The sequence below is a fragment of the Dromaius novaehollandiae genome, chromosome 11 (genome assembly GCF_036370855.1).
Source record: "Dromaius novaehollandiae isolate bDroNov1 chromosome 11, bDroNov1.hap1, whole genome shotgun sequence".
NCBI lineage: Eukaryota > Metazoa > Chordata > Aves > Casuariiformes > Dromaiidae > Dromaius > Dromaius novaehollandiae.
In genome coordinates, this window is record NC_088108.1 from 4,881,475 (window position 1) to 4,899,076 (window position 17,602).

Genomic DNA, 17,602 nt, shown 5'->3' on the forward strand with positions numbered 1-17,602 from the left:
TCAAACGCTTCGCGTTGGGAGAGGAGAAGTCTCCGGGGAGCTTTATGTCACACAAGAAGCGTGGGCTGCCTGCTGTTCAGCCGCGTGATGGTCGGCCTCCATTGCTGGCTCCTAATGAGAACCAGCTCAGCCCAAGGAGGACTTTTGCCCTGAAGACCAGTGTCTGATGAAACCCTCAAGCTTGTCCCAACTTTCCTGCAGAGATGTGCATGTGCGCCCTGTTCCCAAACGAGCAGGAGGTCCGGCAGGCTGTAGCATGCCAAGACCTGTCGCCATGGGGCGGTGGGGGGCCCCACTGCTACAGTGCGAGGGTGGAGGCAGCTTCTGAGGCTCTGCTACGTGATGTGCTTCCTGGCTGCTCCCTGCCAGGGAAGCTTCTGGCACGGAGGAGCGTGACACAGGAAGAGTGGCAGAGCTTTAGCAACCCTGTAGGGACACAGCAGTGTCACAGCTCCTCTTAATAGTTATAAATAACCCCACGCTCCCCAGTCCCTGGGGTATAGGACACCCGTCTCCCAGCAAAGCCCCTCGCTGACTGCAGGGGTGGAGGAGCCATTTCAGCAGAAAGCTCATGTGACTTTGCTTTATTTGGAGTTGTAACATGCACCATCGCAGTGCACAGGCCCTACGTCATGCCTCTTGCAAAGCTCATAGCGCAGGGGCTGGGGCTAATTGCAGCCTGGGGGCTTGGGATGCTATCGCCCTCTCCCTCAACAGCATGAGCAGCGGCGTGGAAGAAACCACCCCTCTCACTTCCTCCACAGATGATGATGGCCTTTTGTATTTAAAAAGATAATAGTAATTGGAGAAAGTCTGATCAATCCTGAGGGAAAGTGCTTCTGAACTCCTGGCAGCGCACAGGATCAAAGACGCGGAGCGTTTCCCTTGTAATCTCTCTTTCCCTCTAATCAACAAAATTTTGACTCTTTTTTTTCCCGTATTGTAAAGTGTTCATGTGAAGAAAAAGCACTCTTGAGACCGCATCACTGCCAGTGGGTTGTTGTGCTGGGCTTTACAAAAAAAAAAATGCATGCAGAGAAAACTATTATTTCCAAGAGAACTTGAGAGCTGAAATCTGTGTTTCCTGCTCTCTTGCTCTGAGCTGGAATTCCTTTGGCTGCCTTTTAAGGGAGGAATGAAGCCCCTTTGCAGCTGTACCACAGGAAGGGAAGGGAGGCCCTTTTACTGAGCTGCCTTGGGCAAAGCTGAGCAAGAGTCGGAGGAAGAGCAGCGGGGCTGCGCGATTTGGAAGCGCTCCATCTGGATCATGAAGCCCAGGCCCCAGATTTGGAACTAGCGGCTCCCGCTCGCCCAGAACAATGAAGAGGCTTTTTTATTTTGACAACGCAAACTCCGCACAGCCTCAGCCGGAGGATCGTACACGCGGAGCAGCGTTGCAGCGAGCACGCCGGTGCGCAGGCTGGCCTAAATGCATGGCGACTAGAGATGGGGAAAAGCACAGTCCAGCTCGGTTTTAAAAGTCCTAAAGGTCATATACTGCACATCGACCCCAAGCCTCCTTCCTCATTGGTCTGGGCTTGAGGTGGCTCTTGCCACCCCCGCCCCAGCACTGCTTGCTGCTGCTGCGTCCTTGCCTGGCCAAGCTCGCTCAAGGGACACTTGGTCTTTGCGGTCCGTTTTTTGGGCAATGTGAGAACAGCCAGGGAGACGCTGTGCACGAGCTGAACCCGTGAGCTCCAGAGCCACGTGAACATGCCCAGAGAGTCCTGACACCGCTCTGAGCAGAGCTGAAGATGACTCAACCACGCATCCACAGAGCTCCAACGGCAGGAACCAAGCACCGGCGTTGGGGCTTGCTCGCAGCCAGTGCTCGCAAAATGTTAGGAGCTCCATATGCAAAACACTCTCTAAACAAAATGTGCTGAAAAGCAGAGATTGGGAGAAGGCTGGGGGTTTCTGGATTTGTTGTAGCCGAGAAGCTGGCACGCAGCTTGGCAGCAAGAGGAGCAAAGCAGCTTATCCTTTCTTTCCGGCCTTCCATTAGGCGCCTTTCGGCAAGCTTTGTTACACTATTAATCAGCCAGGCCTGCTGCTCGTCTAATAATTATCAGTTGGGTTCACACTTCCCCTTCCCACCAGTTTGGAGTAGGACGTTGTAGCGTGAAGGCACAGAAGGACAGAGGCGGAAATGTTGGCTAGTTTGTCAGGGCTGTTGTCCATCGGGCATCGTGGGTCCCTCAAACCTTCCCCCAGCCTCTCTGCGGACTTTTAAGAGTTTTGCGGTGGGGAATGATTATCTCTTCTTCTGCCCTGTCTTCCTCAACCCAATTTCTGCTTCTTCCCTGAGATGTCACTGTGTTTCAGCCAAGTCCCCTGAGCCGGAGACGAGCTCCTGGAGCAGCCAGCGAGCTCCTCTTGCCTCCGCCAGGGCAGAGCAGCCCCAGAGCCAGTGAAACAGGAGCTCCCACCACGGATCTCGCTGTAGGGGGGCTGCGTGCCAGCCGTGCTTCCCCCGGGCAGCTCACCTCCTGCTTCACTTCCCACCACACCAAGGTTCGTACATGGGCCTTCAGCAGCAGGGACCTCTCCTCAGCTCATGTTCTCTGCAGTGGAGTTACCACTCTTGCCTCCTTTCATCTTTCAGCGTTAATAATGCAAAGAATTTTTCTCCGAGAAACCCGTCTCTTGCTTTCTGCACCTACTTCACCCTCGCTCCTCGCTCCTCGCCGCGCACTCCGCGTTTTCTGTGGCTACAGCGTACAAGACTTCAGCACGTGGCTGAATTTCACTGTTGTCCTCAAGCGGATTCCTGAGGTGTCATTTCTGTCTTTGTGTGATGGCATTAAGGATGTCCCCCCTGGGAATAAGACCCCAAAGCCTCGGCCAGTGGGGCTGAACAGGAGCCGTTTCAGCTGTGAGTTGTAAGTGAGAGGCAGCCGTTAGAGAGCGACCTAATTATCCCAGGGAGACAGAGCCACGTTTCCCAACAGGCAACTGTGCTGGGGCGAGCAAAGCAGCTGGCTGATTCCCAATGAACGGGATGGGAAACCCTGGCTAAGAAACAGGGCTGAATCAAGCCCCTGCTTTCGTGCTCTATTGCAGGGATGTCTCAACGCCAACATGGAGCAGATGGGACCTGTGGCATTTGTCTCCCCTTATCCAAAATGCAGGATTAGCCGCAGTCCTGAAAGCTGGTGTGATCTAGCTGAGATCACTGGGATTGGTGCGTGGGTGGCCAGGACCCCCTGTGGTGTCCACAGCCCCCAGTAAGTGGGTCAGTCCCTGGCTCCCGTGACGTCTCTGTCCCTTTTGGGGCTTTGCCTGGGATGGCTGTGCAAGCAGCCTGTGCGATCCAGCTCTTTGCTTAACTTTCTGATGGAGTTTAGCTCTAGAGTAGCTAGAAATCGCCTTTCATGATAGCCATTTCTCTTTGAGCAGTTGGGTATGGCAATCACGTTCTGCTTTCTGCTCGGCTAGCTAAAGAGACAAGCTCGTAATGGAACAAGTGATGCACTCGTAAACCTTTTCTCGATTTCTAACTAACTGCTCCGTTTCATCTGGGCTGCTGTCTTCTCACTTGCTCTGGGAAAAGCATTGTCTTTTACGCAAGGACTTCTGAGTACTGGAATAACCAGGACCCAGTTCCTGCATCGTCTTTGGGCTGGTTAGTGGCCCAGGTGAATTACCCCAGGTGTTTCCATCTCACTCTCCTCCCGCACAGCATGCTGGGGACAGACTTTTGCAGCTGAATGTGTTGCGCGAACGAAGGAAAAGTCCTTCCGCTGGAGAAAAACTTGCAGGAGCTCAAGAGGTTATTTGCCCTGACTATCTTTAGACTCCTTTCTTAGTTGCTTCTGTTGGGAAAAGCAGGCTAACAGCTGAGAAATGGCTCGTTCCAAAGGGGCTCAAGTGCTTTACACATGCTCTGTAGTCCAGCCACTTCACTCCCTCCTCAAATGCAGTCACTTCTGTAAGGTAAAAATGAAACCTATTAGACATCTAATTGAAATTTCTGAAGGAGCTCAGAGAAGAAGAACATAATTAACCAGCCTGGAATTTGGACGGAAACGCAATGTTCTCGTCCTAAGTGCCTAATAATCAGTGAGGTTGGTGCCTTCTGCATTTAAACACTGGCTGCAGAGTGTTTTCAATTAGTTGTTTCAGTGGAAAAAAACTGGATTTCTAGCTAAAAATAATGCACCCTGCCTGCCTTAGTAAAGCTTTTCTTGCTGTAATTTAGAAACTGTTCAAGTTAGGTAAACTTCCCGAGGAGAGTAGGCTGGCTGCTACTTCTCCACTTCTTGTTGCAGAAAGCGCTCCCCGGCTAGACTCCATTTTCTCTGAGATTTAACATGCCAGCTGTGAAATGAGGATAATCCTTGCTTTGTCTAGGGAATAAGCTCCTCAAGACCAGGCTGTCTCTGTAGTGCCCATGGTATGCGAGACATTGGTCTTGACTCAAGTTTTGCTAGACTGTGAGAAAGTTTGTTTACCCCTGTGTAACATAGCCACGTGCATGTGTTTTTCTGCTAGGTCTCTTGAGGTTCGTTATTTCACATACGGGATCCTCTTCGGCTGTGGCAGTTCCTTCGCCTTCCAGCCCTCGTTGGTTATCCTGGGTCACTACTTCAAACGCCGCCTTGGCTTGGTGAATGGCATCGTGGCCGGTGGCAGCTGCCTCTTCTCCATTTCCCTCCCCTTCTTTTTGAAGACAGTCGGAAAGGCCATCGGGCTGGCGCATACTTTCCAAGTACTCAGTGCCTTTATGTTCATCCAGATATTCTTGTCCCTGACCTATCGGCCCGTCTTGCCACCTCCTTGTGACTCTCAGCATGAAGGGCAAGATAAGACGGTCAGCCGGAGTGTGCAGCAGCAGTGCTGGTCTCAGATGCGCAAGTATTTCAACCTGAGGGTTTTCCGGAGAAAGACCTATCGGATTTGGGCCTTTGGGATTGCTACTGCTGTCCTGGGATACCTTGTACCTTACATGCACCTGGTAAGAGCATTGTCTGGGGCTGGAAGGGGAGGGGGGTCCCTTTGCCCCGAGTGAGATGGCTCCTCCTTGGAAATGGAGAAGAGCGCAATGAGCAGATAGAAAGGTGGAGAAGGACAGGAGGAGGAGAGAACCAGTGGGGATAGAGCAGCCAAAAGCCTTGAAATTAAGAAACTGCTGCAGGCACTTCTTGTAAACAGGAAGAGTGATGGGGGAAAGATGGCTTTTGAATGTTCCTGCAAAGGACCATGTTGATTGCTCCCTCTGGACGAGGTCTGCGTCAAGCAGCGGCAGAGCGGTTGCTTCCCACCGCTGAACTCAAATGACTCCAGAGGCGAGGTGGCAGCATTTCTGCTACGCTCAACTGCCGGGAGGAGGATCCGAAATGAGACAGGAGGGAGGCAGAGTTGTTGGCCTTTGGGTTTACAATGTGTGGGTGTGGTGAGCTCATGTCAGCATGGCATGGATATGAGCATCGCAGCCACCCCGAAGAGCAGCGAGCCCTCTGAGAGAAGTCCACACACGTGCTCAGGATTTAGAAGTGTGGTTCCTTCCAAAAAATTCTTGCTTTAGTGTTTAAGGTCATTCCAGCTCATCCATTTGCAGTGTGTGAGATGAACTAATTTAGGGAAGATTAACATCCTTATTTCCTTCCCTTCATCCTAGATAAAATACGTGGAGAAGGAATTTAAAGAAGACAAAAAGGACTGGGTCCTCTTGGTTTGCCTTGGAGCCACTTCAGGGCTCGGACGCTTGGTTTCAGGCCGGATTGGTGACTGCATTCCTGGACTGAAGAAGATTTATTTGCAGGTAAGTTCTGCCTGATCCTCTACATAGCTCCATGCTAACTACTGTAGATCAGCAATTTAGGACACTCAGCTTAGTAACTGTCAATGACAGATCTTAGACCCTTTCCCAACCACTAGCTAACGCTCCCATATGCCACGAGGGAACAACATTTATTATAGGAGGGTGCACAGAGGAACAGAAAGTTACATGCTTGACCTCGTCTTGATATCGATTCAGCAATAGAAGACTGTAGTCCTGACTCTTTCCCCAACTGCTAGACAGTCTCTCACCTTCTTTTGGTTTTGATAAACAAACTGCTGAAATCTAGCAGATAATCCAGAAGATAATCCTTCTTAAAGCTTCTTAAAAGGTCCTTCTTAAGGGACTTCTCTGAGACAAGAACAGAGGGTTGATGGCAGCGTTGTTGGGCTTAGAGAACATGGTAATGTTGTTGACCTGTTCAATATTATCATCATTTAAAGTATGGTTTTGGTCTTGACAAACCGCTAGCTGATGCTTACTTTCCCTTTACAAGTCACTGTGCTCCTAGTGTCTCACTCCCAGCTTCAAAGAAATGGAGATATGAGAGGTTTCTGAGCAGAACTGATTGCTGTCTATTTTGCTGTTCTGGATTCTGGCCTGCTGTAGAAGGAGCAATCCTGCTAGCTTCTCAGAGTGGACAGGAGGTAGAAATCAGCTCTTCCTAGGAGTATGCATAGCATCTATTAAGCCAGTAGCAGAGGGCTAAAACAGCTTTTGCAGCTGCCCGGCTGTTTCCTTGCGGGAGACAAGACCTCTGAAGCCCTCAGTCAGGAAAGAGAAACTCAGCAACACTAAAGCCATTGCTTTCTCTAGTTCAGAGGAAGAAATGCTAGTCATGCCATCATTCAAATCAAAGAGTTTCTCTGGGTTTTGAGCTTTGTCTGCAATTCCAAGAAGCAGGAAGTATAAAAGCAAAGTCCTTCGGTCCTGGCAGAGATCCCAGAGGAGGTGAAAAGATGACCAAGGGCAATGGGTAGTAATGTCATCCTTCAGAAGTCATCTCTGGGAGGAGGCCCGCTGTGCTCTGAGACCTTCCTGACTCTGGGGTTGTGCTCAGAGGCTAAGCTGGCCTTGCATGATCTCATCTTTGTTCCCACAAACTTCTCACTCATTCTAGTGAAGTGTTTGGTGGATCTTCTATTCCTGGATCTTGTAGCATCACCTGTGTAAACAAGCAACTTTGGCTTTGCTGCTCCTGTTCAAGATGCCTGAGCTTATTTTAATGGCCGGATGTTTTGAAAAAAATCTGCTATGATTTAGGCACTATAAAAAAATCCACCTCCTCCTGATTAAATGTTGGGATTAAATAGTGGTGCTCTTCACTGTCCTTAAGACCTTCAGTTATTTAGGAATTTTTCACGATGGCATGAAAGTGAAGGGCGGAGAGTGACAGGGAGGGCCAGAAAGGCATGGCTGGAAGAGCAGTCATACAGGTCAGGGGAGCAGGAAAAAGATCCAGACAGCAAATGAGCCATCTGAGTCACTGCAAATGCCCAGAGCAGCGGCACATCTCTCCATGATGCCTGGTAGGGGACTGAGTTTACTAACTGCAGGATCAACTGAGGCACTTGCAACTACAAGGTTGAGGACTTGTTTCTCCTGAAGTATCCGTGTTGCCTGCCTCAGAACCTCACCTTCTCCTTTTAAGATGAAACATCCTCAAGTCACTAGAGGGAAGGTGCGGAGCGGCTTCCTCTTAGCCATCCCTGGTAGTCCTGCAGCCCTTGGAAACCCTGAGCTCATCCGCCCCCACAGACACCTAAAGAACATGCCTGCTTTTGTCTCTCCAGGTTGCGTCCTTTATGCTGTTGGGCCTCATGTGCATGATGATCCCCCAGTGCCGAGGGTTTGAGGGTGTCATTGTCATCTGCCTCTTCCTCGGCCTTTGTGATGGATTCTTCACCACCATCATGGCCCCCATAGCCTTCGAGCTGGTGGGGCCCATGCAGGCGTCCCAGGCCATAGGGTACCTCATGGGCCTGATGGCCGTGCCCATGACTGCCGGTCCGCCGATAGCAGGTTGGTAGCACCCTTGGTGTCGGTCTTGGACCTGGCTATTGGGAGCGAGCAAACACTTGTAGCTGCTTTCAGCTGTGATATTTTGGTATGAGAGTAGATATATGCTTTTTAATTTTCTATTTTATCGTGTTACCACGGGAGCTGAAATACCTATACACCATGGCTTGTTGTTGTTGTTATGTTATGCCTACATATGCCCTTTCTACCACCATTATGTCCTCAGCCACTGAAAAATTCCTGTCTGTCCTGGGCCTGCCAAATTGCAAGAACTGAGTCAGGCTGTGCTAGTCGGCTGGCTGCTCTGTCCTGACTCCTTGGCAAATCTAACAGCACAGGCAGTCTTTACCCTCTGGCAGCTCAAACTGGCTGTGTGTCGCCAATGAGTTGTACGTTTCTTGTACAGGCTTGTTGCAGAGACTCAGCATCTCAGGACCTTTCTCCAGCCTGATGAGAAGTGACCAGTGAGGGAGCAGCAAGACAGGCTCAAAAGCAGAATGAGCACATAAGCTAATTTCCCTGGAAGATAAGCTAAAAATCGGGAGGTAATGATTCATTTCCAAGACAGCATGGAATGGAATGTAGGGAATTTCTTGAGCAGGGGAGAAATTTAGTGTGGACTGTACAGACAAAAAAAATCCACACTTACTTAATAGATAGAGGCATTATTCTCAGTAACATGTCCCAGAAAAGATTAGCATTTTTTAGAAGTCCTTTTATAATGTGAGGTCTGAGGACTGGTTGTTAACTGATAAATTCAGGCCTTGGCTTACTGAATCCAAGTTAGAGATGAAGACACCGGAACACAAATCTTACAAAGACTTGTAAATGTATTGAAGCACACTAATAATCTGAACGTCCTTAAAAGTGAGCACTTTGCAGAAACTGACCCTTGAACAACAGAACATCTGCGACTGAAATAGCTAAGCTAAAAACGTATAAGCACGTTTGATCTTCCTGATTCTGGCAGCAAATGTGCAGCTCAATGCCATCGTGAAGGAACTCGGTGGCTGGAGAAGTCTCTCTGTTATTCTGGTGCTGCAGAACATCCTGTGTCGGACTCCGTAGGCACAGGATTAGATGAAGGGGCCCATTTCATAGACTTAATTCCCAGGCAAGTTGCTGTGCTTGAGAAAACTCACAGGGATTTTCCAGTGTCGATGAATGGTAACGTATTATTCTCTGAGGATGCCAGGCTGTGTGAGAACTTGCTGAACTAGCAAGTGCAGAGTATATTGGTTTTCAAGGGATTGGTTATTGTTTGTAATTGGCAGCACATATTTTTCCTCTTACATCCCAAAATAGACAAAGCGTCCCTAAGCAGAGCAGAACCTCCAGAGGGAGGAAATCTGCTCGGGAAGAGCTCATGCCCTCTTTTCCTATATACCTCGTGGCTGTCAAAGCTCTCAGAAGTGCCACCTGAAACGTTTGATTGCCTAACACTATCTCAGCCTGCTTTCAAGATTGTTCAAGATACGTCTGCTTTTGTTCTGTCCTGGTTACATACGAATGAATGTCTGGGACTCGCATTCTTGTGATGCTGGCCACAAAATGGGGTCTGCACACATCTTTTAAACCAGAGAGCCCAAGGAGCAGACTGGAAAAGAAATAATGTTTTAAAAACCAAGTCTCCCCAAGCCTGGTTAGCAGAGTTAGAGAGCTGAAGTCCTCACTCAATGGAGGAGACAAGTTAGTTGTTAGACTGACGTGGCTATAACCAATGTTGCTCTTTTTCAGGATACCTCAATGACTATTTTGGGAATTACCACGTTTCCTTTTATTTTGCTGGAGTTCCCCCCATTGTCGGAGGCTTGGTGCTAGCTGTCGTCCCTCTGGTTCATCAAAGGATGCTCAAGAAGCAGCGGCTGGATTCTGGCAAAGACAAGATGTTGGTTTCAGAGACGGTCATGAACGGAGAGCTTCTTCCAGGCTGTCCTGCCTCAGAAGCACACATATAAAGCCTTTCCCTGGGCCTCCACTCTGACACACGCACACCTAGACACACACTATTGCCACCAGCATCTTCTCGATAGCCTAAGCACAGGCCCTTTTCTAAACGGACTGTAATTCTCAGTGATTGCCGATGCACTATGTTTGTAAAGAAAAAAAAAGTTCTTCTAGTTAAATGCTTTTAACTAGCAGAAATGCTTTTTTCAGGACAATTTTGATTTCAAAGCCTCATTTTTTTTCCTCTAACCATTTTTCTAAGGAGAACTCTCACCAGGATTCAAATTTGATCGATCTCCTCGTCCTTTCCCAGTTTTCTATGTGTCACAACAGAGGTTTACAGCTAATAAATACCTTTTTAAAGCAGGCCGCAGGTGGAGCTCGTTGAACCTTCCAGGTGTCCAACCCATGCCCTTTGGTGTCACTTGCCTAGGTCACGTTCAGGTGAGCTAGTCCGTCCCCAGCGCAGCTCGAGAGGTTATTTGGGAGGCGGCAGCTTTCAAGGAGGAAACGCCGCTCTAGTCCGAGGCAAAACCGAATAAATTATCAGGAGGTCACACTGTAATCTTTTTATCTTCTGCTTTTGTGCCGCCCTCCCACGCGCGCCGGCATGCACCAAGGAACGCTGCAGCTGTCGGCGCGCTCTTAAGGACGAGCGGGAGCTCGGCTGCATTAGCGGCTCCGCCACATCTTGTTTTTCCCCGAGCGAGAGCTCGATAAAGTAGCGCGGTGGATGCGTAGGCGCAGCACAGAGCAAAGGCAGAGCTCAGCACCGCGCAGGAATGAGCCATCGCCCCTTTTTTAATCAGCTGCCGTTGCAAACTGAAAGACCGAAGAGGAGCACGTGCTGTGGGAATCAGCCCTCGTTTTCCGTGTGCTTGCGGTGGTTTATAACACCAAGGCAAAACTTTGTTCCCGAAACCCAATCTGGGCTCAGGCCCCCGGCTCCTGCAGGCGTTGGTGGGAGGTTTGTATATAGGCTACGGACCCTGCATGCCCCTCTGGCCCTTTCTAGCTGCATTCGATGATGCGTAATAAGGTCTCGTGGTCTGAGCTTTTGTTACTTTCTGTCCTATAACGGCCGGAGAATTATTGTGGCGTGCCTGGTTCATGGCTATAAAGCGAGATGTCCGTTTGCCCTGCCCTCTCTTCGAGCTGCTTTTCTGGGGCTGTTATTACTGTCCATGTCACACATTGCACCGTCCGCTACGCGTTTGCTGACCGCTTCCCTGTTCAAGGAAGCCGGAGGTGCGTAGCCAGGTGGGGCGTCGACTGGCGACCTGCAAAGCCGGGCCCAGCCAGGCCCCGTATTTCCGCCTCAGCGCGTTGGCGGAGCCCAGCCGCGGTGCCCTTCGTCAGGCTGCCGAGCCCTGGGCCGGGGCACCCTCCTGCCGCGGCACGGAGCCGGCGTTGCACTGGGACGCTGCAGGTGTGGGCACCGTGGCATCGCCCAGCCCCGTCGCAGCTAAAGGAAGAAACGTTTTGCATTGTAACTAACTCCCTTTGTAAGTTGGGGGGGGGGGGTCGTCCCATCTGAAATCGAAGAAGGGCTTCAAATCGTATTTTTGACTTTAAAGCCGTCCTAGGGAGAGCCTGCGCGGGGGTGAAGTTAAAGCGTGGCTTAGTGAGAGCCACCGTGGGCCAAGCAGAGCTGCTCCAGGCCTGAGCCCGGCCTGGCGGGTTTGCCCGCGCGCGAGGGCCCGGTGCGGCGCGGGGGGCGAGTCGAGGCGTCCGGGGACCGGGAGGTGCTGGAAGACATCGGGGGGGCTCGGCACCGCTGTCGGCCCCAGCAGCGCGCCCGGGGAGCTGCGGGCGAAGGCAGAGCTCTGTGCAACACGGAGCGCGGGACGTGTCTTAGCAGCTCGCGAGGCGGGTTTGGCTGACGTTTCTATCCTGAACCTTTAGCTCAAGGGTGTTCAAAACCGAGTTGTTGTCTTTTTTTTTTTTTTTTTTTTCCCCTTTGCACGGCTGCCGCTGCAGAGCGACCGCAGGGTTTAACTGCTGCTGCTCCGGCTGCGGGAGGGGCGGCACGGCCGGGCGGGCGGCGGAGGCGCGAAGGCCGCCCGAGGCCGCGGTTCATGCGTTGCAGCATGTCGGAGTTGTGAAACGGAGCTGGAAGCGGCTGCCTGAGCTCTGCGGTTGCAGCGCGCTCTGCCCCAAGGTCTCGCGGCCGTCCGCATACCTGTTTCTTAGGCACGTGCCTTCGCTTCAGCAATTCTCCACTTAAACTGCCTAAAATTTCCCTGGGGCAGGAGCCGCCCACGTCCTAATCACCGTCGTGATTATACGTTGGATTATATGTTGGCCTTTGCTGTGGCGCGGCTCTCTTGGGTGCCTTGAGGGGCCGGGAAGGCCCTCCGGCACCCAGCCGCGGGAAGTTGCGGCTCCCGCCCGCCGGGTGGGTCTTGCCCGGGCGGCCGTGCCGGCGGCCGGGGGACGCTTTGTGCGCGGCGGCAGCTCCAGCTCGCGGGCCGGCCGGGTCGCACGCCGCGCGAGACACTTGTAGACGTTCAGCATATTGGTAGACGCCAGAGCGAGCGTTCGGTTTCGCTAAGGAGCGAGGCTTTTTGTACAGGTTTAATTGTGGTGTATAAGATGATTTGTTGACTGGCATGCGGTTTTGCATGGCTTTAATACCTTGTTTTTTCATGGCTCGCAGCCAGACGGACTTTAAATCCCCGTGTCTTTTTCGGTAGTGTTTCTAGCATCCCCCCGATTGTGTCCGTGAACCTCTAGTCCACATCCGCAAGAGAGCTTTTAGCAGCCCGAGATCATTCGATTTTTTGGGGCTGCTGAGTGCATTAAATCAAATTGCTTCAGAAAAACGTGGTGCTGAGCTTTCCCAGCGTATCCCGTTTCACCCATTAGAAGCCATTAGAGCAGGAGCCGTTTCTTGGGAGGTGCCGGCCGCTGGGAGCCGGCCCTGCTCTCCCGCCCGGTCCCTGAGACGCAGCGGTGGCAAAGGCAGCGCCAAGCCAAAGCTTTGCTTTCGGAGAGGCGCCTTTCTAAGCTAACGCCACGTCATAACCCCGGGGGGAGGCTTGAATTTTTGCTGTTTTGCTGCATCCCCCTTTTTTTGAGTCTGCTTATAACTTAATACGCCCTTAAAATTTTGTATTTGGAAGTAAAAAGTATTTGAGTGTGTGTCTTAAAGTACGCCTGTCCTTTCAGACTGTGAACTTCGGAGTCTCGGTATACAAAAAACCCAAGAGTATTAGCACACTTTTGTAAATGTTTATGAATGTCATTTAAAAGCCCTGTAGAATAAACCGAGTTTAAAAAGGAAGAGGGGGAGGTGGTGTGTCTGTCCCGCCTGCCGGGCTAGTCGCGTCCTTCGCCCGCTGTCGTCGCTGAGGGGTCCCGGCTGGCTCCCGGGCCGCCCTGCGCCGGGCCCAGCGCTGCCGGCGGAGCAGTGGCAGGACCCCGATTGCCCCGTTTCTGGCCAGCGGACGCTGAATTGCTGCTCGAAGCATCCGACAGCCTTGCTGCGCTTTCCCCTGGCACCCGACAGCACTCCCTGCTTGCACAAAGCGCTTCCTTCAGCTGGAGCCGTCCAGTCTCGGGAAGCAAAATTAAATTAAAAAAACAACAAGTGTCTCAAAATTCTTTCGAGTTGGGGATATTTACTGCAAATAATATTTAAAAAAGAAACCACCGGGAGTTGCGAGATGCTGGATACAGACTCAAGGCGAATGAGACTACGGCCGCCAGCTCCTGTGCCTGCGGGGTCAGAGCAAACAGCGTTAATACTAATTTCAGTGCCTGTGACCGGAAAGCTGGTGCGTAACGTTTAGCTTCGCTGCACTTTGTAGCTCTCCCGATCTTGCAGCGGCCGCTGTGTAAGCGGCAGTAAAAGAAAAGTTAGTCCGAAGGCCGATACTACAACTATCAGCTTGGGATAGCTGCAGATTTCTCGGTGACTTGGGAGGGGAAAAGGCCGTGTGACAAGTCGAGAAGGTCATGAAAAAACATTATTTCAGATCAATATAAGGTTAGTGAAATAGAAGAGACTGAAACAAACCAAAAAAGGATGCTTTTATTACAGTTGTGATACACTAGGTAAGTATTCGTCCATGATTAAAGCAGAAATACTATCAATTTCGACAAGCTATGCTTATAGCTAAACAATCCCCCCCCGTGCAAGAGCATCATCCTAGCAGCCGCCTTCCGGCCGCGGCGCCCGTCTGAGCACTGGTGCGGCTGGTGGCACGGGCGCCCGGCTCCTGCGGCCCCCGGCAGCGCGCCACACCTGTCACAACCTCGGCCGTTCTCGGGGGGCCGCTGGCCGCCAGGGCTGGGGGGACCGGGGACGGCTGCCCAGGGCAGAGCCGGGCGGCAGCCGGGCTGCTCCCCGCCCGCCACGGCCCGGCCCCGCACGGGGACAGAGCACCCCCGCGGCAGCCGCGGGCCTCGGCCCAGCCGCCCATGGGTCATTTTACAGGTATAGAACATGCAGTACGAAATGTCTACCTATTAATGCAAATATTTGGTTTACATTAACACTTGTAACTTACAAATAGTATATTTTATAAATTAAGTTCTAGATGGCAACATAATATTAGTTGGTATTTATATGTATCACATAGTAATATACACCTTATATATACCTCTCTGTACATGGTATACGTATATACATACTATACATATGCACTACATACAGTATATATTAGATCTATAGTTTACATTCATACCTATAAAATGTAAAATGCAGGTGCATATTCTACATATTAGATACTAAACATGTAAATACATATTAGAGTTTAAATTAATAGTTATAAATTACATACATATTTTAGATATACATGTAAAAATATATCTATAGTTACATGTAGTTATAGCTATATAGATATATATGCATCTGATGTAACAATTCAAGCTATATCTCTAATACAGCTTTATATATTTCTAAATATATAGTATATATCTAGTAGATATCTAGTATATAGATATACATAGTATATAGTATGAGATAGTAGATATAGCTATATCTATTTAGTATGTTTAGTGTGTATATATCTCTATATAGATATAGATATTATAGCTCTATATATTCTATATTTATATAATTTATATAAACTGCTTGTATTTCATATATAAAATATACATTAAAATGATACATATAAATATAATTGACCATACTAGCCAGTCCCATCCGGCGCTACCCCCCACCCTCGCAGCCCCCGGGGCCGGGCAAAGCGCACATCGCTCTGCTTCAGGCCCACGGCGGCGAATGGAAGCCAGGGCACCCCGAAGCGCCCGCAGCCAAGGCCGGGCGTTTCCGAGCGAATCCAGCTCACTGGGAAGCCGGCAGCGCCTGCGGAGAGGAGACCGTTCCCGCCGGCCCCGGGGCGATGCCCTTCGCGCCCCCGAGGTTTCACGCACGTGCCGCCAAGCAAAGGGGATTTGCCGGGCGAAGATCGCTTCCGCCCAGCTGCTCCGGGCCCTGGACTTTCAGCCTGTCGAAATCAGGTTTGGAAAAATCATCCTAAAGATTAAAACAAGTGCAAAAAAAAAAAAAAAAAAAAAAAAAAACCGAACGTTGAATCGGAAAACCGTCTCTGCCGGCAGCGCGGGGCGGCCCAGCTGCCCTGCGAGCGCTGCACGCGGCATCCCTCTGCTGGCGGAGGCTCCCGGCAGCCCGGCGCGGGCCCTGCCGACGCGCTCGCACCAGCCGGGCAGCTTGCTTTCGTGAAGACCCAGAACTGCCGGCATAGCGTAACACGCCGAAACCCAAGAAACCCTACGTGAACAGCAAGGACTGCCGCTGCGCTGCGCGGCGGACGCTGGGGAGGCTCGGCGCCCGCTTTTCCACGTGCTTGGGCCCAGCTGCGGATTTAGTCAGGGGAGCAGTTGGAGCATGCGACATCAGGATCTCATCAGTGTCACACACAGGGCCCCCTGGTTCAAGGTTAAAAAATGATTTTGGTTTTCCCTACGTAACTTCATGTAAGGGTTGAGGCATTCCTGCTGCATTTGGTAGCTGAAATCACCCTTGAGGTTTGCAAAAGCCGGATTGCTTCAGTTTCCAGTGCGCAAGTCTCCTCTGCACGAGAACAGCAGGCAGCATGAAGCTATAGATAAGGACTTTACACTGTCCCTGTGAGAAGTGCCATGATTTTGACTTCAGTGCTCCTCCTGCAACCACCGTTTACTGCATCAAATTGCGCCAACGCAGCCGCAGCAGAGCTGAGCTTAGGTTCGTTACAGCAAAGGTCCCTGAAGAGGTCCAGTCACACTCGAAGCAGTTGGGAAGGACAAGCGAGCAGCAAAACAGCATTTGCTTTTCTCCCCACCCCTGTATTTCCAGATGGTAAATCCCATTGAAAAATGGCCACGAATAGTCCTTCCCAAGCCCCCTCCACAGAAACGCTTGCTGTTGTCAGTGCAGTGCTTCAGGACAAGGAGACGGGAGACAGGCTGTGGGATGGTCTCTGAAAGTGTGCCGTTCCACAGAATAACAATAATCTGCCTCTTTCCAAGCTACAACATCCAGCTTCTCTTCCTTGGTATGTGAGTAGGGACACAGAGAAGCCATTTTCACTCTAGACACTGAAAATCAATTTTGCAGGCTGATTTCTTCGCATCTTTTGGAGAGAGAGAAGCAAAGTCACTGAATGAATGACTACTGCTCCACTCCCATCTGCACGGGGATGGAAAGGGTCCTCAACCCGTATTTTGCCATAGCCTTTCCCTCTCCCACCCAGCAACAGGACCATTCTTCCATGGAAGAGTCCTCTGAAGGGAGGAGCAGGACAGTATAAAAGGTTATAGGGTTTAAGCACTGAGAGGGAGGAACTAAGGTATACAAAGTTTTGCAGGCCAAAATGAAGATCTCATATGTAATACAAACATTGGAAGGAAGTTAGCCACACAAGTGCTCCAAGGTTTGTTTGGATTTTTACGGCAATCTGGGGGGTCAAGCAATGATAGTTTTTAAGGAACAAATACAGGGATACAGATAGCAAAGAACTTCTTCCTACAGGGAGATGCAGGGCTGAAGCCAGCGAGCTGGCAAAGAGTTTCTGGTATAGAAAGTATGGGAACTGCTTCTTGCATGGAGACATCGAAATAAAAGTTGAGGCCTATGTTAAAGACTGAATTTCAGTTTGAACTGGTCAAGTAATTATATGCTTCCAGAAGACGACAAACCACAGAGCTCAAAATGAAGCCTGTGAGAACTGGGAAAAAAAGCTCTACCTGATTCAAACCATCCCTTAGGGAACCCTGCAAATCTTTCCTTTTTACCACATCGCTCACAGTGCTGCCAAGCATCAGCCCAACTGCGACACTGCTACCCACCTCCGGAGCACCTAAACCAATGGGCACTGGATGTTTCCACACGCCGCAGCAGCTTTCCACCCCTTCTCTTGTTTCAGTGTCATCGCGCCTCTCTCAAGGAATGGCTACGACTTCCTACGCAAGGAATGGAGCTGAGGTGAGGGAAGCGCTGATAATAAACATAGTGTCCCACACCCTAAAAAATTTCCTTCCCACTCAAGTAAGCGTTTGCGCATACATCAGATACTAATTTTAGGATGAAGCTTTGAGCCATCTATGAGAGCTTGCAGGAGCCACAGCACACTGCAAAGAGCGTGGCATGTTTCCCTGGATTCGCAGCACCGAAGGCAGATCACTAGGCCTTAGTACTGATGGGCACCCGTAAGTCACAGCTACGACTTGAAAGACGACTTAAGGATAACTGTTTTGGTATCCCATATTGTCCACTGACAGATGTACAAAAGTCTAGTACATAATGAGATTTATTCCTGCAGTTCTTTGTACTAAGAAGGAGCAATAAATTCTTCTGAGAACTTTAAACTAGATACCATTCCAGTTCTTTTCTTTCCATCCAGC

The 17,602-nt window shown here is 50.5% G+C and overlaps 1 protein-coding gene across 4 annotated transcripts in view; it reads left to right on the forward strand.

Moving 5' to 3' along the window:
* SLC16A2 (solute carrier family 16 member 2) overlaps positions 1-13,034 on the forward strand; it is a 53,018-nt gene extending 39,984 nt beyond the window's left edge. For 3 of the 4 annotated variants that reach the window (XM_064518103.1, XM_026099856.2, XM_026099842.2), the window contains 4 exons: positions 4,495-4,957; positions 5,621-5,764; positions 7,576-7,804; positions 9,539-13,034. In XM_064518103.1, the coding sequence (XP_064374173.1) occupies positions 4,495-4,957; positions 5,621-5,764; positions 7,576-7,804; positions 9,539-9,759 (1,057 nt within the window). In that variant the 3' untranslated portion in view covers positions 9,760-13,034. Of the gene's footprint in view, positions 1-4,494; positions 4,958-5,620; positions 5,765-7,575; positions 7,805-8,207; positions 8,347-9,538 lie in introns of all 4 variants that reach the window. The other variant, XR_010390991.1, reaches the window with a different exon arrangement.
* Positions 13,035-17,602: the final 4,568 nt, after the last annotated feature.